At 45.1% G+C, this 24584-nt stretch overlaps 1 protein-coding gene across 4 annotated transcripts in view; it reads left to right on the top strand.

Moving 5' to 3' along the window:
• Nucleotides 1–24056, top strand: part of E4F1 (E4F transcription factor 1) — a 29270-nt gene extending 5214 nt beyond the window's left edge. Inside the window, exons 2-13 of one of the 4 annotated variants that reach the window (XM_040356503.1) lie at nt 2071–2219; nt 2357–2447; nt 5752–5951; nt 6026–6146; nt 10083–10235; nt 11898–12034; nt 12368–12470; nt 14987–15204; nt 16886–17084; nt 18331–18470; nt 21244–21309; nt 23138–24056. In XM_040356503.1, coding sequence (XP_040212437.1) covers nt 2071–2219; nt 2357–2447; nt 5752–5951; nt 6026–6146; nt 10083–10235; nt 11898–12034; nt 12368–12470; nt 14987–15204; nt 16886–17084; nt 18331–18470; nt 21244–21309; nt 23138–23536 — 1976 coding nt within the window. In that variant the 3' untranslated portion in view covers nt 23537–24056. The remainder of the gene's footprint in view (nt 1–2070; nt 2220–2356; nt 2448–5751; nt 5952–6025; nt 6147–10082; nt 10236–11897; nt 12035–12367; nt 12471–14986; nt 15205–16885; nt 17085–18330; nt 18471–21243; nt 21310–23137) is intronic. The other 3 variants (XM_040356506.1, XM_040356504.1, XM_040356505.1) reach the window with 3 other exon arrangements.
• Nucleotides 24057–24584: the final 528 nt, after the last annotated feature.

Below are 24584 nucleotides of genomic sequence, written 5' to 3' on the forward strand. Positions count from 1 at the left end.
TTGCAAAATAGGGGATAGTTTTATGGCATTTTAATTATTAATTTATTTTTTTACTACTAATGGTGGCGATCAGCGTTTGTTTTTTTTATTTTTTCGTGACTGCGACATTATGGCTGACACAGTTGTCATTTTTACAGCGAAAAGTACTATAATAATGCACTGATTACTGTGAAAATGACACTGGCAGTGAAGGGGTTAACCTGGAGGGGGCACTGTAGGGGTTAAGTGTGTACTAAGGAAGTGATTCTTAGGCCCCTTTCACACCTGCGGACCGTATGTCCGCTTTTTCATCCATCCGTGTGCGGATGAAAAAGGGACATACATTGGTCCCTTTTAGATTGCAGGTGTCAACCGATGACACCCGATCTCGCCCGCTTCCGCATTCCTCCGATTCTGCAGACGGAGGAAAACCCTATTTTTCCTTTCCGTCATCGGATCGGATGAACACGGACATACAGTCCATGTTCTTCCGATCCCCCCCCCATAGGGGAGAGCGGAGAAAAGACAGGGCGGTCCCTTCACAGTGTGCGGGGAGCGCCCTGTCATCCGCCGGCTCAGCGGGGATCTACGGAGCGATCCCCGCTGAGCAAGCAGAGGTTCACGGGGAGAATCATTACTGATCCGCCCCGTGTGAAAGGGGCCCTACTTTGGGGGGCGTGGCTGTGCGTGTGACGTCACTGATCGTCGTTCCCTAACACAGGGAACAGATGATCACTGACAGCCACACTAGGAAGAATGGAGAAGGTTTGTTTACACTCACCTCTCCCCGTTCTTTGTGACCTGATCGCGGGACACCAGCGGCGATTGGGTCCACGGGTCTCACGGCTGGGCATCTTAAAGGGGACGTACCTGTACAGTCATGTGCCCAGCATTGCCATTCTGCCGACGTAAATAGTCGTACGGCGGTCCTTAACCGGTTAAAGGGTTAGTAAAGGAAAAAATGTTTTTCCTTTAAAATAACAAACATGTTATACTTACCTCCACTGTGCAGTTCGTTTTGCACAGAGTGGCCCCGATCCACGTCTTCTGGGGACCCTCGGCGGCTGTCTCTGGTCCTCCCCGCAAGTACTGACCACAGTCATGCGAGAGCTTGCGTGGTGGTGAGTAATTGCGGGCGCGCTCCCGTGATACAGCGAGCGGCCGTAGCCGCTCACTGTATCACTCGGCCCCGCCCCTTGGAGCGCCGCGTCATTTGATGTGATTGACAGCAGCGCGCCAGCTGTCGCTCTAGCCAATCAGCGGCCAGGCTGAGCGGCAAAGAGGATCTGGGGACCGCGCGCGGGACTTTCAAGGGATCAGGTAAGTATAACGGGGGGGCCGACAGCATCAGATGTTTTTTCACCTTAATGCATAGATTGCATTAGGGTGAAAAAATGTTTTACTTTACAACTCCTTTAAGGCAATGTGACTCTATAGAGGTATTAAAGCAGTTTTAAACCCACAATGTAATATATTGCAGCTTACCAATCATTCGATGTGGTGGCTGCATTCGTTTTCTTTTTTTACGCTATTTTCCCCCCTTTGTTTTCACCTGGTGATCTGGCCAGTAACACGCCCTCCTGTATTAGAGTGCCCCCACTCTGGATGAAGGAGCACAGGGGGCACCTTTGAACAGCAGCATTGCCAGTCTTCTGGGCAGGAGGGGAATGTTAGATGGACTAGTAGATTTAGATACACTAACAAATTGAAGCCAAACTCCGGCTAACAATTTATAAGCAATTTTTTTTCCCTGTTGGGTGAAAGCAATTCTACTTAGTGTGAGGCCCGAGCTTAACAATCAATTGTTTTGTTTCCAGTCAGACAAGCCCTTGCACTATTAAATTGTTACCTCTAGAAGGGATCGTACAATTAGATTGTAATGTGTATGGTTAGCTTTATACACATTCACCACATGTATTCTTTTTAGATTTGTTTTCATGTTATTTTGTATACAGTTCATTGTGTCAGAATGCTTGTATGTACGGTGTGCGTTGCCGCTGTTCGCTATGAAAAATAACGCAAAGTTGCAGCGAGCAGAATTGTATAGGATGCCACACTAAAATGTCTAAAACCTCAGTTCTGTTGTTGCAGATGACGAAGACGATGTGCATAAATGTGGCCGCTGTCAGACAGAATTCACGAGCCTGGAAGAGTTTGTCCAGCACAAGGTACAAAAGATGTGTCAGAGGGCCGTGGAGCAGTCCCTGGAGTCTTCCATACCAGTCCTCAGCAGCCAGGAGGTACGAGGAGATTGAACGCTAGATGTCTGATGAGACGTTTCTTTTACGTTCGGTATTTGGGAGTAAGGATTGTTTTTTTGTGTAGGTATTGAACTCCTAATTATAATATTATCTTCATCTCTAATTATGTGTAACAGCAGGTGGTTCCTTCTGTAGAGGATCCTGTGAGCATCTCCCACGTGGTTGTGGAGGCCTCATCAGAGGAGATCAGCACTGCAGACGATCAAGGTAATCCTGAATGTCTTGAAATGTGCTCTCACCTTCTTCTTTATTACTAAAAAGATATTTTCATGTATCTGTACTGATTGCACTGATGCTGAGAGCGAATGCGCGTGACGTCACTGGCTGCTACAACTGTGAATATCTCCTAAATGGGTAGGTAGGTACAAGTGAAAAAGTGGAGTTTTATACCAGTTTGCGATTTTGTTTTTGGTACTACTGCTTTAAGACCTTTTTTTTTTTTTTTAAAGCTGCAGATTGTCCAGTCTCATCCCGTCCTGTTCCCCCCACACACAGGCAATACCGTATTTATCTTCCTATAACGCGCCCCGGCGTATAGCGCGCACCCCCAACCTAGAAGAAAAATTCCTGAAAAACAAGAAATACTTAGTTTGGATGCCCCTCGTCGGTGTCTTGCCCGGCGGCCTTGTCCGGTCCGGCGTTCTTCTGCGGCCATCGTGGTGTCCTCCCCGCTGTGTTCTTCAGCCAATCCCCGCTTCCGGCGCTGTGTTTGAACCACTGCACCAACATATACCAAACGCAGTATACTCGGGCAGGCTCGGCTGCTCTCGCGTAAAGGACGTACAGGACGTGACCGCGAGAGGAGCCGAGCCTGCCCGAGTATACCCGAGTGTACTGCGCTCGGTATATGTTGGCGCAGTGGTTCAAACACGGCGCAGGAAGCGGGTATCGGCGTATATCGAGCACCCACGATTTTGCCCTAATTTTAAGGGCAAAAAAGTGCGCGGTATACGCCGATAAATATGGTAATACTTTTTGAGCCATGCTCCTGCCCTGCCTCCCATTACTTGTGGTGGTCTTGTCTGGGTTTCATGATGGCATGTATCAACTGTACCTACAGTTAAGCCTTATAATAAGTTTACCTATAAGTAGAAGTACAAAAGCAAAGTTTACTACCGCATTAAAGAGGAAGTAAACCGTGATGGGTTTTACTTCCTCTTTGTTTCCCTGCAAAGTATAGGCATATTGAGGTACTATGCATCGCATAGTAGCCCATTATGTGTCACTTACTTGAAACCGAAGCCTGCGATGTCCCCGATTTCCTTGCTGGCTGGAAGCGTCCATTCCTTCCGGGGCTGCGAACTCCAGCTCTGTGACTGGCTGGGGTCACGGGAGCCGCCAGTCACGGCATGACCCCATGTAAAAAAGGGCACAGCGTGCCCTTTCTAGAGTGCGCATGCGCTGATGTGCGGAAGGCATCACCGTACAAGGTAATTGTAAATATCTCCTAAACCGTGCAGTTTTAGGAGATATTTCAAGCACCTACAGGTAAGCCTTAAAGGGGTTGTAAAGGATTTTTTTTTTTTTTTCATAATAAGCATTCTTTACCTTCAGATATTCCTCTTTTCACTTCCTCATTGTTCGTTTTTGCTCAGAAGTTGCTCTATTTCTTCTCTGTTGTGTTCACTTCCTGCTTGTCTGATTTTACTGACCACCGTGACGGGAGGGTTTACTGCGGTGGTCAGTAACGTGCTCGCCCCCTCCTGGGAACTACATCTGTGCGGCAGGACGCTCTCTACATGTTAGAGACTTCAAGGAGGTGTGAATTACTGGGCGTGCCGCAATTCATACTGGGAAATGTAGTTCTTACATGAACAAGCGCTGCACACCAGGAAGTGAATGAGAGAACAGAAACTAGAATGCCGGAGGTGATATAGATGAAGGAATTTAATAGGTATTTACTCGTTTTTTAACAGAATCCTTACACTATTCTGTCTGTCTACCTTGCAGACATTCATTTTAGGCAAAAAAAATTTTCCTTTACAACTCCTTTAATCTAGGCTCACCTGTAGGTGAAAGTGGTCTGTAAGGCTTTACAACCACTTTAAGCCTCTAGATGGGACGGGCCCCATTTTCACTAAAGGGACGTTCACTTCAGGACACTGCACTATAACAGCCGCATTTTTTGCCTTGAGGTGAGTTACGTTGGCCAGCCCATTTAAAGGAGAAGTCCTGATCTTTTTAGGCTGGGCTTCCCCTCTGGGTCACAGGAGTGCAATTCGTTTTGCACTCCTGTGTCCCGTTTTCTGAAGTCTGCTCTCCGCTGACGTCACAGATATCAGTCTAGGCTCCGCGTCATCGTGACCACTGAGTCCGGATCCACCAGCTGTTGATTGATGGCAGTCTCCGCGAGCCGCTGAGACGGCCGCTCCCCGCCCCTCTGCAGAGGGACAGATGCAGCATTGTTCTGATGCTGCATCCACTGAGGCAAGTATGACTAGCAAAAAAAAAATATATACTTCTCTTTTAAAACGAATGGGCTGTAATGTACCCAAGCAAAAGACAATTTGTGTCTTGTTGCGTTTTTTTTTTTTTTTGGTGGGGGTTCTGGAGGTGGATTGGGATGCCATTAAATGAATAGTGTTATGGTGTACCAGCATGTGCATTACTGAAACACACGGATGTGAACTAGCCCTTAGCACCTTGGACTATCGCATTAAATGACTTTAAACTCCCTATATCAGTGATAGCGAACCTTGGCTCCCTAGATGTTTTGGAACTACATTTCCCATGATGCTCATACACTCTGCAGTGTAGTGGAGCATCATGGCAAATGTAGTTCCAAAACATCTAGGGTGCCGCGGTTCACCATCATGGCCCTATATGAAAGCAGAACCGAGGTTAGTGACATAAGCCGGGCTTAAAGGAGTTGTAAAGGAAAAAAATGTTTTGCCTAAAATTAATGTCTGCAAGGTAGACAGAATAGTGTAATGATTCTGTTAAGAAACGAGTAAATACCTATTAAATTCCTTCATCTATATCACCTCCGGCGTTCTAGTTTCTGTTCTCTCATTCACTTCCTGGTTTGCGGCGCTCGTTCATGTAAGAACTACATTTCCCAGTATGAATTGTGGCACGCCCAGCAATTCACACCTCCTTGAAGTCTCTAACATGTAGAGAGCGTCCTGCCGCACAGATGTAGTTCCCAGGGGGGGCGAGCACGTTACTGACCACCGCAGTAAATCCTCCCTTCACCGTGGTGAGTAACAATCAGACAAGCAGGAAGTGAACAGAACAGAGAAGAAATAGAGCAACTTCTGAGCAAAAACGAACAATGAGGAAGTGAAAAGAGGAATGTCTGCAGGTTAAGGATGCTTATTATGAAAATTGTTTTCCTTTACAACCCCTTTAAACCCACATAACTGACTAAAGAAGGCTGTATACTTTTGTTGCACTTTCTTTTCATCTTATTGCCTTCTGTTCCATTACAAGTACTGTCTAAGCCCATCCTATTGACTTCATGGTGCTTTCCCCTTCATTATGTGTTCATGTGATGTTTCTTGTCATCCAGCAGCCTTTGAAGAGGTAAAGGATTCTATCCCCACTGAGGAGACTCTTGATGATGACCAGAGAAGTGATACCCAGGAATATGATTTGGATTGGCATGATGAGGACCCGGAGGAAGCACAAGATGAGACCTCGATGATGAAAATGGTTGTGGATGACAGAGGTCGCTATGTGTGCCAGTTGTGCGAGAAGACATTTAAGACAGTGGGTTGACATTTTCTAGTTCTGCATTGTGTCTTTGGGCAGTCATGTCTGCTGACTTAATCTATTCTTCCTAGGCTAACATTCTGAAAGCACACATGCTCATCCACTCCAACAGGAAAGACTTTGTTTGTAGAATGTGTGGGGACGCCTTCAGGACAAAGGGCTCCCTAATTAGACACCACCGGCGGCACACAGGTAAGGGTTGACCTGTTATACATTTTTTTTAAGGAGCAGCATTATCAGAAGAGGGTTTTATTCAGTGCAGTGATATTTCTCATATCGTTGTGTTCTTTAACCACTTAAGGACCCCCCACTGTATATGTACGTCCTCTTTTTAAACATGGATATCTCAGTAACGGCAGCAGCTGCTGCCACAACTGAGATATCCATGTTTTCAGCTGGCGGCCGTGTAAACGATAACGGCGGTCTCCGCGGCGGATTCGCCGCGAGATCGCCGTTATCGGTGGCGGGAGAGGGGCCCCCCCCCCTCCCGCCGCTTTTCCGCGCCCTCCGCCGCTTACCGGAGCCGTCGGTAGCGGCGGAGGAGATCCGATGCTGCCGCCTTGTGTGTGAGGACTTGAGTGAGGGCAAGATGGCCCCCACCCGTCCTCATAGCTCTGCTGGGCGGAAGTGACGTCAAAACGTCAGTCCCGCCCAGCCTCTTAAAGAGACAATTTTTTTTCTGTCATTTTTTTAAATGACAAATTTTCCTTTTTTTTTTTTTTTTTTTTGCATTTAAGCCTAAATATGAGATCTGAGGTCTTTTTGACCCCAGATCTCATATTTAAGAGGACCTGTCATGCTTTTTTCTATTACAAGGGATGTTTACATTCCTTGTAATAGGAATAAAAGTGATCATTTTTTTTTTTTTTTATATTTTAGTGTAAAAAATAATAAAATCAATAAAATTAAATAAGAAAACAAAAAAAAATTTTTTTTAAAGCGCCCCGTCCTGACGAGCTCGCGCGCAGAAGCGAACGCATACGCAAGTAGCGCCCGCATATGAAAACGGTGTTCAAATCACACAAGTGAGGTATCGCCGCGATCGTTAGAGCGAGAGCAATAATTATAGCCCTAGAGCTACTCTGTAGCTCAAAAAATGCAACTTATAGAATTTTTTAAACGTCGCCTATCTAGATTTTTAAGGGTAAAAGTTTGACGCCATGCCACGAGCGGGCGCAATTTTAAAGCGTGACATGTTGGGTATCATTTTACTCGGCGTAACATTATCTTTCACAATATATAAAAAAATTGGGCCAAATTTATTGTTGTCTTATTTTTTAATTCAAAAAAGTGAATTTTTTCCAAAAAAAGTGCGCTTGTAAGACTGCTGCGCAAATACGGTGTGACAAAAAGTATTGCAATGACCGCCATTTTATTCTCTAGGGTGTTAGAAAAATATATATATATAATGTTTGGGGGTTTTAAGTAATTTTCTAGCAGAAAAAAATGTTTTAGTCTTGCAAACACCAAATCTGAAAAACACCTGAGGTCTTTAAGTGGTTAAAGGGTCACTAAAGGATTTTTTTTTTTTTTTAGCTAAATAGCTTCCTTTACCTTACTGCAGTCCTGGTTTCATGTCCTCATTGTTCGTTTTTGCTCTGATGTTGCTGTAATCCTTCTCTGTTTTGGACTCTTCCTGGTTGTCTGTTTCCTGATGACCACAGTACTGGGAGATTTCTAGTTTTATTTTCCAAACCATCACTGCTCTATGGCTCTGTCTAGCACAGAGGCAGGATAACATGCAAAAACGATACTAGATGCAAAAACTGAAACTAGAGGTACATTAGATGATTGATTTTTATCTATTTTTAATACATTTTAAAAGGAATCCGTTAACTATTATGTCTCCATACCCTGTAAACAGTCATTTCAGCAAAACATTTTTTTTCCTTTACAACTCCTTTAAGGGCCAGTTCACACCAGACGCAGTTTCGTTTGCTTTTTTTTTTCTGCACAAAATGCATGCACAGTGTTTTCCATGTATTCCATGGTTTTTAGTGCAGAAACTGACCAGAAACTGACTGCATGGTGTAAACTAGAGCCATTGGAATACATTGAAAACACTGTGCATGCATTTTTGGTGCAAAAAAAAATGCACACGAAACTGTACGGAAATGCGTCTGGTGTGAACTGGCCCTTAGTTAGCGTAGCTTTAAACAAAATTGCATCACAGTTTTCATGGGGGAGGGGGGAACAGATATCTGTCTAATACAGGTATTTGCGCCCACTTCCGGGCATAGATATATCTACGCCATGTTCGGGGATTGCAGATGCAGCTTCTTTCAGGCGCCTTTTTTTTTTAAGGCTAAAGCGCCTGAAAAATGCCCCAGTGTGAAAGGGGTATAAAGGCCGGATTTGTGGAGTGCACAACTAATAGTTGTCCTGTGGACAGATTCTCCCACCTGAGCTGTGGATCTCTGCATCTCCTCCAGAGTTGCCATGGGCCTCTTGGCTGCTTCTCTGATTAAGGGCCCTTTCACACGAGCGGACCGTTCAGGTCCACCTGCCAGTTTTTTAGGCGGACCTGAACGGGCCTCTATCGAGCCATGGATGTCAGTGGTGACGTGCCCGCTGACATCGCACCCGCTTCGATACTCCAAAGTGTGACGGAGAAAAACTCCTATTTTCCTTCCGTCTGGCGGATCGGATGACAACGGATTCTACAATTGTCATCCGATTCCCCCCATAGGTGAGAGCGGCGCTTTGACAGTGTGCAGAGACAGACCTGTCATCTTCCTGCTCAGCGGGGATCGACAGAGCAATCCCACTGAGCAAAGCAGAGCCCGCACACGGACAGCCCTGTGTGAAAGCCCCTTATGCTCTCCTTACCCCGCCTGTCAGTTTAGGTGGACGGCCATGTCAAGGTAGGTTTGCAGTTGTGCCATACTCTTTCCATTTTCGGATGATGGATTGAACAGAGCTCTGTGAGATATTCAAAGCTTGGGATATTTTTTTTATAACCTAACCCTGCTTTAAAATTCTCCACAACTTTATCCCTGACTAAGGATGAGCTCTGGCTTGTTCGCATAGTACACGTGCAGAGCCCGCCAGGAAGTGTGCACGGCGCTGCGCTAATCACAGTCAGGGAGACATTGTCCCGATGGTCGGCTGCAGGGATCGTGAAATGTCTTCCTGGCTGTGATTAGCGCAGCACCGTGCACACTTCCTGGCGGGCTCTGCACGTGTACTATGCGAACACGCCAGAGCTTATCCCTGACCTGTCTGGTGTGTTCCTTGGCCTTCATGATGCTGTTTGTTCACTAAGGTTCTCTAACAAACCTCTGGGGGCTTCACAGAACAGCTGTATGTATACTGAGATATAATTACACACAGGTGGACTCTATTTACTAATTAGGTGACTTCTGAGGGCAATTGGTTCCACTAGATTTTAGTTAGGGGTATCAGAGTAAAGGGGGCTGAATACAAATGCACGCCATGCTGTTCAGATATTTATTTGTAAAAAAAATTCTTGTCACTTCAAAATTTTTGTGCCACTTTGTGTTGGTCCATCGCCTAAAATCCATTTACGTTTTGATTGTAACATGACAAAGGTGGAAAATGTCATGGGGTTTGAGTACCTTTTCAAGGCACTGTATAGGTAACGGGTTCACTATCTGAGACATCTGGGCTTTCTACACTGCACCTGATGGAACACAGATCATGTTCCAGCAACTGTTTCACTGGGCACTGATCCTTGTGATTGACAGTGCCACACCAGGAAGTGACGTCATACACATCACTTCCTGGTCTATGTCCAGGAGGGTGGGCTTATAAATGGCTGTTCATAAAGCTCTCGCCGCCCTTCTCAGTGCCACCCGCCATAACTGCACCGGGCCTGCAGATGGGACAGGGAAGCCTGATAGACATGGTGGGGGGGAGTTGGGGAGTGTGTGAGGCACACAGTGCAGCTGTCGTGGAAGAGATTGGGCGGTTTCAGAGCCGTTTTGGATCAAATCCACATAAAAGCCTAAATTTCAGCTGGTACAGTGGCTGGGAGGGTGTTTAAAAACACATTTAAAAAATGCTGCACGGTTCCAGCGCTGTTTTAAAAATAAAACCTAAACTAAAGTGGTTAAGGGGTGTGTGTAAAATATATATAATAAATTTTTATATTTGTGTTTTTACCAGATGAGCGACCCTATGTTTGCTCAAAGTGTGGCAAGAGTTTCCGAGAATCTGGGGCGTTATCCCGGCACATGAGGTCCCTCACTCCCTGCACTGAGAAGATGATGATCAATATGGAGAAAACCTATATGAACAGCCGGGATGAGAACTCGTCAGGTGGGTCCACAGAGCACTTTGGTACCGTATGTTTGTGTATAGAGGCTGGTAGAAGGTGCTTAAAGTGGATGTGAAGCCACGCTCATTCTTTCTAAACTACTGCCGTAGTGCTGATCTATAAGGATATAGATGCCTCCTGCATGTATCCTTACCTGTCAAATGTCTCCCCTCTGTCTGTTATAAGAACTGAAAAACTGCAGATTCTGTGGGTGGGTCTGTTGCCTGGAGCTCGGTGGGTGGAGTCGTGATGTCAGTAGACTCCCCGCCCACCTCTACACTCCTTTTGTCAACATGCATTTTGTCCTATGTATTTCTTACACTAAATTCTGCTATGATCAGTAACATCCAGTCAAAATCCAGAAAAGTAACCACATGACTTCAGAAAAAGAGTGGGGGTGGGAATTAAAAAATAATGCCCGTCTCCAGGCTAGTGCATGAGATATGTAAATAACCTGTCACTCACAGCAAGGGGGCGGAACGGACTAAGGTTTTTCTCTGTTAGTCCGTTTTATCTCACTGAACAATAAGATGATTGCTCAGAGCTGGATTAACTATTTGCGGCAAGACTGGGCACATATGATAGGAAATCTAATACTCTACATTGTGACAGCAAATAAAAAATTTGGGTTTACATCCACTTTAAAGTAGATGTCCACCCAGCTGTTGGCTGAAGCTTCGCTGTGGAGGGGGGTGCAGAGGACACATCCAACAACGGAAGCCCCATAGCAACTCTATGGGTGATGTCCCTTCCCATTCATTTCACAGCTGTTGTCGGCTGTGTCCTCTGCAGAGCTTCCACCTCCTGGAGATCGGATCGGCTTCATAGAAAGGCATGTTTACTTCTTCTTTACTGGGCTAGATAGGTTAGTATTCGATCATGGATGTCTGTAGATGTAGTGATTCTAGTGTTAGACTGGACTACTAGGTGGTTTGCATTTTACAGATTTGTGATTTCCACCAGAACTTTTTATTTACAGTACACTCCTTTTTTATACCGTATTTATTGGGGTATAGCGCGCTCCCGCGCATAGCGCGCACCCCTAAAGTTGCCCCCAATTCCTGTGGAAAAAAAGATTTTTGTACTTAGTTTGGTGTCTTGCGCGGCGGCCTCGTCGGGTCCGGCATCCGTCTGCGGCATCGGGTGTCCTCTTCGTCGGGTCCGGCGTCCTTCTGCGGTGTCCTCCTCGCTTGTTTCCCGCACCGAATTTGAATACTGCGCCGGCATATACCGAGCACAGTACACTCGGGCAGGCTCGGCTACTGTCGCGCTCACGTCCAGGACGTCAGCGCGAGAGGAGCCGAGACTGCCCGACAATACACGCGTGTACTGCGCTCGGTATATGTCGGCGCAGTATTCAAACTCGGCGCGGGTATCGGCGTATATCGCGCACCCACGATTTTGCCCTGATTTTCAGGGCAAAAAAGTGCGCGGTATACGCCGATAAATACGGTAAGTAATAGGAAGGCATCTGCTGATGGTATATCTGCTAAAGAGCGTTCTTCATGTAAGCGTGTGTTTTGCTCATACAAATTGCACAGGAAATAACAGCGGTAGAATTATTATTATTTTTTTATTTTTTTTTTAATACTTTTCTCTGTGGGGTAAGGGACTCTGACCGTCTTTCTCTCTTATTAAGTCTCCCAATACTTTGCTTTATTCAGACATTGCATCTACGGACACTTCTTCCCAGACGGGGACAGATGAGGTAAATGGCTCTCCAGTGATGCGTTTTTTGGCAGATGAGAAGGGCAACCTACTGCACGAGGTCCAGGTGCAAACAGTGGCTGTTAAACCTGGGGTGAGTGTGGATTTCACTGCAAGTTGCATGTTCTGGGCATGCAAAATGCACAGATATGCAGTGAGTTAATTTGTATAGAAACCTTCTGCATCCACACTCAGTTGGCATTATCTCTTTATTTCTTGAATTAAAGTGGCAGTAAAAAACACAGTAGCTCCTGTCTTTTCAAGAGAAACTTCATCCCCTTCATTTTTTTTTTTCCTTTCCCTCTTGCCTATTTTGATGGTAAATCCTGAAATCTAGTTGTGCCCATCGCTCAGCTCCTGGGACTTGTCCATTCCTGATGTAGAAGACAGAAATCCCCATTGACTTCTAATTGTATCATTTCAATAGACAGATATCATAGTGGGCAACACAGAAGAATTGGTGTGTCCTCAGTGTGGTGAAATCTGCAAGACTAGCAACTCCTTGAAGGTACATCTGAAGGGTCATGAAGGTAACATATACTCAACAAATGTATTTCACACCCATCTGACTCTCTCTAAAAAGAGCCCTTGTCTTGTAAATCAATAAAGGTTTCTGAGATTGAAAAAAAAAAAAAAGAAATGGCCCTTGTCTAATTAAAACCAAAATTATGGCAGCTAATTTAAAAAATAAAAATAGATGCGTTTTGTGCATTGATACAGTATTAAATACATCATTGTATAAACACTAAATGTGGCTATGTGTTATTGGCCATTTGCAATCCACTGTACAGCATCACTAAAGCTAGCTACGCACTATACAATTTCCTTTTTAGATATTTTTTTTTTTCCTTTTAGACTTACCGAAACCTTATAATATGAGGTCAAACTTTAAGACCTCTTTCAGACTAGGGCGTTTTTCAGGCGCTTTTGGGCTAAAAATAGCACCTGTAAAGCACCTGAAAAACTGACCCCCTGCAGTCTCAGTATGAAAGCCCGAGGGCCTTCACACTATAGCAGTGCGCTGGCAGGACATTAAAAAATGTCCAGCAACAGCATCTTTGGAGTGGTGTGTACACCGCTCCTCCACCGCTCTTGCACATTGAAATGAATGGGCACCGTGGCCGAACCGCCGGCAAAGCGGGGGTTAAAACACCTCCACAAAAATGACGGTAAAGTGCCGCTAAAAATAGCGGCGCTTTACCGCCGATGCCGCCTGTGCCCCAGTGTGAAAGTGGTCTAAAAAGGCCCTTGCACTACATGGTTTTGATAAATCTAAAGGAAATCTAACAACAAAGGTTGTATAGTGTGTATCCAGAAAAGTGCTCCAAAAAAACACTGTGCCACCTCGCACGTGCTCCCATCTTATGAGTGTATCCTCACGTCCAGGTGTGTCCCCCCCACACTTAAAGTGGAGGTTCACCCGGACATAGCATTTTTTTACTTTAGATTGATGCTCATTTTGTCGGAAATCGGCTAGTTTTCTTTAAATCGAAGCAGTACTTACCGTTTTAGAGATGCATCTTCTCCGCCGCTTCCGGGTATGGACTGCGGGGCTGGGCGTTCCTATTTTGATTGACAGGCTTCCGACGGTCGCATCCATCGCGTCACGATTTTCCGAAAGTAGCCGAACGTCGGTGCGCAGGCGCAGTATAGAGCCGCACCGACGTTCGGCTTCTTTCGGCTACTCGTGACGCGATGGATGCGACCGTCGGAAGCCTGTCGGAAGACTGTCAATCAAAATAGGAACGCCCAGTCCCGAAGACCATACCCGGAAGCGGCGGAGAAGATCGCTCTCTAAAACGGTAAGTACTGCTTCGATTTTAAAACAACTAGCCGATTCCCCTAGACAAAATGAGCATCAATCTAAGGGTAAAAAAATTTTTGTGGGTGAACTCCCGCTTTAAGTTGGGTCAAACAGCGCTTGTGTGCCTCTCCAGGGCTCAATCTCGTGGGTCTAGATTCCCGGATTCTACGCTCTTCCATAGAGCAATCTCCCTGTCAGTGTTTAGAAAGGTGCATATGGGTAAAAATAAAAAGCTCCAATAGTTATATCGTTAAGACATTGACTTTATTAAAACATATTCCTATTGAGTACTCACACATTCCTGGTCCATTACAGCGCACCAGGCTAAATCAGGATAAGCCGCACAACCACTGTCTGCCCGCTGAATGCTTTCTTCTCGTAAGAGTCCGGGTGACTTCACCGTCCTCACCCCTCCCCTACGCGTGTCGACACATGGTCACTTGTCGTCCTCAGTGGGATTTCTAGTCTGAGCTCTGTAGTCTGCTGCTTTCCTCTGCTCACTCACAGATTGGAGGAGGGACTCGGCTTGTAAATGTATCACAGAAAAATCTATTTTCCTTTGCCAGACAGGGCTAAGCTGTATGGCCGAATTGTATAAATCATGGGACTGGATGGACAGAAATAGAACTCCTTTTGTCTTGTAAAACTGCTCCCGTTTACATATTTCATCCTTGTGTTTTGCAGTTCAGCTTTAAAAATTAAAACCTTATTTGTAATATTAGTCCTGCCCCTCTCAACTTAGAATGTGAAACAATTTGCTTGGAAAGAGGAATACTTTAGGGTCTGGTTTGCACCATGAATTGCAAAGAACTGGAAACCACCACTGCTTTATACCCCAGCACTTCACTACAGAGAGGTGGGGCTAGGCAGCGCCGTGCGGTCCAGACCTTTGGGGTATTCTATGACGATGATGTTGGTGGCGTATGATGATGGTGTGTATGTCACTACCTCCAGTTGCAGTTGGGCATGAGATAGCATCTGGATGGGAGGCAATGCTATTGGAAAAGCATGTCTGAGCTTTGTCACACATCCAGAGGAAATGCCTTAACAGCCTTTCTGCCGTGATCAACACTGTGCATGTGTGGTGTATGTGGCAGCATTTCTAAAATTTGAGATTTTTAATGTGGAAAGTACATCCCATACAATGGGATTTTTTTATTTTGACCATAGACTTTAATGTATTTCCATTTTAGTTTTTACTATATTCCAAACAATGCTAAGGTGTCAATGATTTTTGGGCAGGTTGTAAACTGTACCGATGCGACCAGTGTGGTCGGGAGTTCTTAAAGGCTCATCTGCTCAGGAAGCACCAGGAATCGCATGGCGATAACCGTAAATACAAGTGTGGTGAGTGCGGGAAGCTGTACAAGACGGTTGCTCACGTCAAAGGTCACATGAGAGTTCACTCAGAAGACAGGCCATTCCCCTGCCCCAAGTGTGGGAAGAGATATAAAACAAAGGTGAGTGTGGGGCAGGGTTAACACCGCTTTTAAGGGGGGGGGGGGAGTTGTATGTAAGGTGCACTGTGCATGAGTTGTCTTTTACAAGTGGGTTAGTGTGATACCACCATTTATTTATTGTAAAAGTGAAGACTTTCTCTAGGACCATAGTACAGGAAGATGGTGGGGTACCTATTTGGAGAAGAGAATTGAAGGTTAAGTTCACCTTTTGAAAAAAATAAATGCACATATGTTTTTTTTTTTCTTAGCCTGCAGAGCATTGCACCCGTGATCCATAGTGAGTGTAATGTTAAGCTCCTGCACACACCGTCTAGAACGCTCTACCCATACCTCCGTCTGGGCAGACAGTTCCTGAGCAGTAGGCAGCATGAATGAACCATGGCCATGCTTCTTAGCGTGCTCGCAGTTCATTTAAATTTGTGATTGAATGATGTGGCTTTGTGGGTGGAGCAAAACCCCAGTCTGCTGTCACAGTGAAGGGGGGAGGGGGGGTGAGCAAGGGGTGCTTCCTAGTAACATATTGCACCCTAAATGTGGGTGTGCATTTAACATATTACTGAAGGTGAATTTATCCTTTAAAGGGGGTTGTAAGGATTCATTTTATTTTTATTTTTTTAAATAACAAACATGTTATACTTAACTTGACTGTGCAGCTCGTTTTGCACAGAGTGGCCCCAATCCTCATCTTCTGGGGTCCCTCGGCGGCTGTCTCGGCTCCTCCCCGCAAGAGCTAACCCCCGTCATGGGAGCACGCCCGCGAGCTAACCCCCTTGGCAGAGCGCTCCCTGTGATACAGCCGGCGGCTATACCCCCGTCTCTGCTGCGTCATTGGATGTGATTGACAGCAACGCGAGCCAATGGCTGCGCTGCTATCTACCTATCCAGTCAACGGCCAGACACCGTGGAGAAGAGGACGCCGGACACGCACAGCAGGTGAACGGGGTCAGGTAAGTAAAATGGGGGGGCCATCATTGCCAGGTGTTTTTTCACCCTAATGCATAGGATGCATTGAGGTGAAAAAACACAAACTTTTACTACCACTTTAAAGCTGAAGTTCAGTCAAAAGGCTAAAAACACAGAAGATGTATGGAAGCTGATTTTCCAGTTGAGGAATTTGTTGCTGTCCATCCAGTCTTAAGGCTTACACAGCTCTTTTTAGACAACACAGCCCTTTCTGGCAGGACAGCAGACCTTCATTTTTTTTCATGTTGGTTGGTAATACTTGAAGGTCTTGTACCTCCCCCAGCCTGTGACCAGACAGTGAAAGGAAAAGCTAATCCGTCACTCTTCTCTCTCCTCTCATAACCATGTTCTTTGTTGGCACATGAGCACAGTAGGCATTTAATAAAGTATGAATAGATATAAATTACACAAATTAATGCAACTTAGTATCTGCATGGAGTTGAGTTTTAAGTATATTTTAGATCAGGGGTCTCAAACTGGTGGCACTCCAGCTGTTGCAAAAAAAGTCCCATTATGCCTCTGCCTATGGGAGTCATGCTTGTAACTGTCAGTCTTGCAATGCCTCATGGGACTTGTAGTTTCACAGCAGCTGGAGGGCCGGCAGTTTGAGACCCCTGTTTGAGATAACAAAGACTGTACATGAAATAATAAAGATTAAACTTTTTGGATTACCAGAGGTCTGTTTTTCCTCTCATGCATTTTGTCTTCTTTAAACCAGAATGCTCAGCAAGTGCATTACCGCACCCACTTTGCAGACAGGCCGTTTGTTTGTCCATACTGCCCTAACAGCTTCCGGGAGAAGGGTTCCCTGGTGCGGCACATCAGGCACCACACGGGAGAAAAGCCTTACAAGTGTCACAAGTGCGGCAGAGCGTTTGCAGAGCATGGAACACTAAATCGCCATATGAAAACCAAAGGTAAATTGGCTCATTGCTTTTAGCAGCCTAGGCTGAGTTGGTCTCTACAAGACATACATAGGTAGATTCACAAAGAGTTAGGCCGGCTTATCAGTAGATAAGCCGACCTAAATCTGAATCTACGCCGGCGTTTGTTTAAGCGTATGCTCAAACAGAGATACGCTTAAACAAAGCTAAGATAGGCCGGCTTGCGCCGTTCTATCTTAGCTTGCAATTTTTTGGATGGCCGCTAGGTGGCGCTTCCATTGCGGCTGGCGTAGATTATGTAAATTGGCTTTTACGCCGATTCCCGAACGTACGCGAGCCCGACGATTAACGTCGTTTCCGTAAGGCCTTAGGCGGCCTAAAGTTATTCCACCTATGAGGTGGAATAACAATGTTAAAGTATGGCCGCCGTTCCCGCCGCGAGGTTTAGCCGACATTTAGCCGACAATTGCGCGGTCGTGTGACGTGGCACCCAACAAAATTTGTAATTTTTTTCCACAAATAGAGCTTTCTTTTGGTGGTATTTAATCACCTCTGCGGTTTTTATTTTTTGCGCTATAATCAAAAAAAGAGCAACCATTTTGAAAAAAAAAAATGTTTTAGTTTTTGCTATAATATCCCCAACAAATATATAATTTTTTTTTTTTTAAATAAAAATGCACTGATTAGTAAATGACACTGGCAGGGAAGGGGTTAACCACTAGAGGGTGAGGAAGGGGTTAAGTGTGTCTTAGGGAGTGCTTCTAACTGTCGGGGGATGGGCTACAAGTGACATGAGTGATCACTGCTCCTGATGACAGGGAGCAGTATATCACTGTCCTGTCACTAGGCAGAACAGGGAAATGCCTTGTTTACATCTCTTCGTTGGGCAGCTCCGTGAAGGGACATTGGGAAAAAATGCGGTCACGGATGTCGCGGCAAGGGCGTGCACACGCATCTGTGCCATTCTGCCAACGTAAATCTACAGGCGGCGGTCGGGAAGTGGTTAAAAAAAAAGGACCGCTGTCCTTTAAGATTATGGGGTGCTTGTTAAACTTTGCTTTTTACCATAGTGTACATATCCACTTCAATTACGGTGAGCGGTGCAGGGAAGCTGTGTGGTGACGCACTCTGGTGCATTAGGAACCACAGGCCAAACGCCAGTCAGGGCAACTTTACTACTTCCCTTAACAACCATTCCACATTCCTCTCCATTTGTTTTGTATTTTTAGCCCTGTTTTTGCCAGTGATTTTGTTACTATTTTTCTTTTTATTGCTTCAGGTGGCTGTGCAGCACATCTGCAAAACTTGGCAGGTTGTGGCAGTAATTCCATGGCTGATGACATCCTGTCCGAGGAGCCGCACACAGTGCTGGTAGAGTTCTCTTCAGTGGTTGCTGACACTCAGGAATATATTATTGAGGTAACTGTCTAGCATATGAGACAATGCACACTGGAAGGCTATTTATGAGGATTTGGGAAGTATTGGCTCGTGATAGCACAGCAACAGAACAAACCATACAACTGTGCACTTTTTAAGGTGTCCAACCTTAGAAGTCCATCTTTTGTATGGTTTGTTCTAAATTAGGAATATTATGTCCAGGATAACGCAAATCTACAGACACAAACCACAGCAATAGTTGAATGTTTTCCAGGGGGGTTTGGGATATGCTGAAGCAGCAGCTAGGATAGTCCGGCAGCTTGAGCCTATTAAAGCGGGGGTTCACCCTAAAAAATGTATTTTCTTTATCTACCATACCATCCAGCATACTAGTGTCAGCTACAGTATGCCTTGTTTTTTTTTTGCGCTGTACTTACCGTTTAATCGTCCAGTTTCGTTTCAGTCTCCGGCGGGGAAATAGGCGTTCCTATGAAGAGGGGAACATGATTGACGTCCGGCTATGGCGCGTCACTCGTTCCGAAAATAGCCGAAATAGGACTCGGATATATATGGCGCCTGCGCAGTCAGCTCCTAGTCTGTGCGCAGGCGCCGTGAAGAGCCGAGTCCTACTTCGGCTATTTTCGGAACGCGTGACGCACCATAGCCGGACGTCAATCATGTTCCCCTCTTCATAGGAACGCCTATTTCCCCGCCGGAGACTGAAACGAAACTGGACGATTAAACGGTAAGTACAGCGAAAAAAAAAAAGCATACTGTAGCTGACGCTAGTATGCTGGTTGGGATAATACATCGTTGTTTTTTAGGGTGAACCTCCGCTTTAAGTGTAGTGATGACTACAGAGCACCAACTTACCGCTTAATGACCAGTGACATACCCGTTGGACTTCAAGTGGTTATACCGGGATAATGCCTGCAGCTATGGGCATCATGCCGGTATTGTTTTTTTTTCAGCTGGCTGTCAGCTTTCTTGTAAAAGTGATCCTACAGGTTAATTAGCCACTGGATTGCTTTTACATGCAGTTGGGGGGGGGGGGTGGCCCCTCTTGCTGCCTTCAATGACTGTCCCATCCCACCAGGAGACCCAAGTGTCCAGTCAGCGATTTGGCCAGCTAACCACAGAGCTGATTGGAGACTGGAACAGCTCCAATAATCTCTATGGTATAGGAAACCGGAAGCGATGACGCATTTCATCACTTTTGCTTGTTGTAAACAAATCCTTATGGGTTTGAAAAAAAAAAAATCATTGAATCATACAGAGTTTGGAATGATCTGAAGCTTTTAAGGGCAGAGGAGGGATCTAATAGACACCAGATCTCTCAAAAAAGAGTACCTGTCGCTGCCTATTGCTATCACAAGGGATAATTCTTAAAAAGGAAAACAATTCAACAGTCTAAACAATAAAAAAAAAGGCACCAAAGTCCCCCTCCTGTGCTTGCGCACAAAAGAATAGGCATGCGTTGGTACCCCAAACAGTGATCAGCCCACACGTGTGGTATCTTCGTCAACTTCAGATCGGGGGCAGTAATTCAAGCACCAGACTTCCTGTGCAAATCTAAAGTAACTTGTAAAGGGCTATGGATAATAAAATGTACGCCACAATTTTAAAACGTGACATGTTTGGTATCTATTTACTCGGCATAACATCACCTTTTCTATTTAACTGAACAACTGGGTTTTTTTTTTTTTTTTTTGTCTGTGTGACGTAAAAACTTGCAATACCCGCCATTTTCTTTTTCTAGGGCCTCTGCTTTAAAAAATATATATAATATTTGGGGGTTCTAAGTGAATTTCTAGGCAAAAAAAATTTGATTTTTACAAAAAGTGTCAGAAGAAGCCTTGTCTTCAAGACGGTATTTATCACTATGAATGTAATTTTCTTTAAGACAGTAGATGGGTAGCCAAACATTTTTTTTTTCACAAGAAAAGTAGTGCTGTCAAACGATTAAAATTTTTAATCGCGATTAATAGCATTAATGTCATAGTTAACTCACGATTAATCGCTCTAATTTATGACGAATTTCCCCACAAATATCGCACAATTCTGCAAGTGATTATAATTTATTATCGCTGTTTTCTAGCTGATCTAAAACCATTTTTGACATAAAGGGACACTTTTGGACAATCTACAGTTTTTCAGGCAGAAAGAATAGTTTTTATTTTATAAAAGAACATGTAGGACACTGGGCAGACCACTAGGGACAAGGGGGGTGTGTATTTTTTACATACAGTACTGTAATCTATAAGATTACAGTATACTGTATGTATAGTGTTTGTTTACTTTTTTAAATTTGGCGCCGTTCTCCGCTCCCGTGCGTCGTAACGTCGCAGGGAACGGAGCTCGGCGGCACACAGGCACTGTGAATCGAGCGAGGAGGACCCGCCAAGCGAGGAGGACCCGCCAAGCGAGGAGGACCCGCCAAGCAAGGAGGACCCGCTCGATCACACAGCGGGGTGGCATCGCTGGATCCAGGGACAAGGTGAGTAACTTGTCTGTGAATCCAGCGAAAAGGTAAGCCGCGCCGCTGCACACTCTGCATGTCCACCCCGAGGGCTCCTGCGTTAATCGCGCGATAAAAATATTGACGGCGTTAACATGGGTTTGCGTTAACGCCGTTAATATCGCGTTTAACGCACAGCCCTAAAGAAAAGCCAAACATTTTTGAACATGGGGGAAAGTCTGGTTATGCACAGGAATCAAGGGTACCCACTTTTTTTTATCTTGGGTACAGTATAGCAAAGGCTTCTTTTAAAAGACGCAGTCACTTCAGTTCTGTTTTTTGTCTTCATGCACATAGGCGACCTCTGAAGATTTTGAGACCAGTGAGGCTGCTGAGCTACTGCAAAGCACAGGAACACACCAGGTAAGTTGTATGCAAAATTTACATTGAATATGATGAATCGGCCAACCCTTACCTACCAGCGTATGCAAGATCTCCAAAGTGTCATCCTTTGGCAATACAGTAGATGAACAGACAGGCAGGATCTTTCTTCGTTTACAGTGGGTATAGAAACTAATAACACCCCCTTTAAAATCACATTTTGTTGCTTTGCAACTTGAAATGACGACGCACAGTTTTTGGTTTTTAGCCAGCTGTATTTACTCCGTGCAACTTATAACATCCAAGTGAAAGATATAACCCCAACCTGAAAAAAACGAATCACCGAGTTGGAAAAAGAATCGGCTGCCACTTGCCGGTATTTTGCTGAAACGCCTTTTGCTTTAAAGTGGTTGTAAACCCTTTACAACCACTTTTACCTACAGGTAAGGCTAGATTAAGGCTTACCTGTAGGCAGGGCTTTTTTTCAGGGGGAACTTGAGGGAACTCAGTTCCACCACCTCTGGCTCAGACCCTTTGGTGCCTGCTCACCACAATCACTTGTAAACACAGAAGTCTGGTTTCTGTATTTACAAGTGACAGCTTTGTAACCCCCTGAAATGTGCATTTAATGCAATTCTGGTATTTAATGCCCCTTTAAGACCCTTCTACTGTTTGTGAAATCTGAACGGGTCGTGGTTGAGTTCCTGCACCTGTTTTCTGAGAAAAAAAGCTCTGCCTGTAGGTGCTCGAAATATCCACGGGTTAGGAGATATTTATATTAATGACAGGCGCCAATGTCTACGGCACATGCGCACTTTAGAAACGGCGATAGTGCCGTTCCTAAAGGAGGCCGTGCTGTGATGGTGGCTCCCACACGCGTGTGTGAGAGTGACGTAATCACAGCGTCCGACCAAACACGGCGACGGAGCCGCGATACCCGGAAGTAACCACAGGGAGAGATGTCGGCCGTCCGAGCGGTATACGAGGATGACTGCGGGGGCTTCGATCTGAGACGAGTATTACATAATGAGCTATGATGCTATGCATACTAGCTCATTATGCCTTTGTCTTGCAGGTGTTTTTTTTTTTTTTTTTTTACTGGGTTTACAACCACTTTAATTACAGCCTTTAGTCTGTTGGGATATGTTTCTACTAACTTTGCACATCTAGACTTATTAATATTTGCCCACTCTTCAAGCTCAGTTATATTTGATGGTGACTGTTTGTAGACTGCAGTATTTAAGTCGAAATAAAAACTGTCTGTCTTCATTTCAGGCTGCAAAGCAACACAATGCGATTATTTTAAAGGGGGGTGATTATTTCTTTACTCACTGTATTTCCACTTTGAAGCACCCCATTTTTTCTTTTTCTTTTTTCACTGTCGAAAAGCATTTATGCCAATACGAGACACAAATCCATGTACGACTAAGACTATTGCCGAAACGCGTCAGCTCTATTTGTTTTATTGTCACTGATGTACCAATAAATGACACTTGAAGGATTCCAGTCTTGCTGGCTCTTCTTACTATTGTTGCATTGGAGTCTGGGATACATCGAGCCTCGGCACCTGTGAGCAGACCTGGTGTATGGATTGGGTTGTCCCTGCAGAGAGCGCTGCTACCTTTTTTATTTTACAAATTTATGTAGCTCCGTTTCTAAATCTGTTTCTCAATCTTTTACATGTAGGGGTGCCATTTATTCTTAATGGTACCCCATGATAAGATTTTCATGAACACTAATTACTGGAAGCATAATATGATGTGGAGATGTTGGGCTCATAAGCTGGTATTATGCCAGTGTTATTTGAACTGTAAAATAAAAAATGTATATTGGAAAAAAATATATATATATATATTTTCTGTTTTAACAGATGAACAGCCATATATTGAAGGTGGTCCAGCAGATAGTGAACACAGCCAGTCCTGGCCAGCAGATCATCGTACAGAATGTAACACTGGATGACAGCACTGAGCCCTGCATAGAGGAGGTCCCCACTACAGACACTATTACTATAGCAACTCCAGAATCTCTGACTGAACAAGTGGCCCTGACTTTGGCCTCAGCTGTTGGAGATGGGACATTGATAACGAGTGAAGCCGCTGGCAGTGAGGAGGTTATTGTGCCGGAGGAAGTGGAAATAACCGAGGAATTGGCAATGCCGGAGGAAGTGGTGACACACGAAGATCTAAAAATGGTGGAGCAAAACGGAGACGAATTTGTTCTCACCGCAATACATGAAGAGGTGGAGGTCCAAACTGTGATTTTGTAGCTGATTGCTGCTTTCTATGTAGCAAAGAAACGGGGAGCAAAATACTGTCTGGTGTGGCCAGCAACGGATAGTATACATTTTCAGCCACTAGATGGTGCTGTGACTGGGAATGTCAGGCACAATAGTCTACAGGCTAACCCACTACAGGGTTCTTCCTTCTCTAAATGACTGGTGCAGGACTGTGAACCGTTTTCACACACTTCCTGGCCTTCTCAGGCCTTTTGGCAAAAACCATGTGGAATGTTAGAATGGTAGTTGTGCCTTGGAACTTTGCTTCTGAATTGCCTCTTGTACATGAACTCTGAAATCTACTGATAAATACTGTTGTGGGTAGCTGCACCCAGGTCTTTCTCACATTGAGAAGTCTGCAGCTTTATAAGCATAAATGAAGGCTGCAAATGGCTGGGCCTTTGTGGGTTGTGGTGGATCCTCTGGGCAACCACTGGAAGGCTTTCTTTTGATTTGTGTGTAGGCACAATTGTATGGCCACCATTAAACAAGAATTCCAGGTTAAAAAAGAGGCTGAATATGGTTTTGAAATAGAGTGCACTCCAGCGAGGAGCCATGTAGTAATTTTTGCGCCTCTTGAGCAACTGTCAGAAAATTGAACCAGATCTGGCCTACAGTGCCTAAGCCCTAAAGTTGGGGTGTCAAACTCAATTTCATTGTGGGCCGCATCAGCATTATGATTGCCCACAAAAGGGCCGGTTGTATCTGTAAGATTAGATGTCCAGCGTCCCCCCTCCTTTACATTAGATGTGAAGAGCCACCCCACCATCAGAAGTTGAGTCCCCCACTCTCCCTGACATCACAGTGCATCCCGCTTTCCTTATGCTGCTGCTGGGAAGAAGCTGTATGCATTGCTTGAAGGACTGGAGGAGGAGCAGAGGAGTGCGAGGGCCTCATGAAATGGCCTGGAGGGCCATATTTGGCCCGCGGGCCTTGTGTTTGACACCTGTGCCCTAAGGTATCAACAGTGATGAAGTGCAGGCCTCTTATTGTGTCTGTACTGGATGAAAGGAGCCTTAGCTTTGTTTAAAAAGTTGTC

The sequence above is a fragment of the Rana temporaria genome, chromosome 6 (genome assembly GCF_905171775.1).
Source record: "Rana temporaria chromosome 6, aRanTem1.1, whole genome shotgun sequence".
NCBI classification, from domain to species: Eukaryota; Metazoa; Chordata; class Amphibia; order Anura; family Ranidae; genus Rana; species Rana temporaria.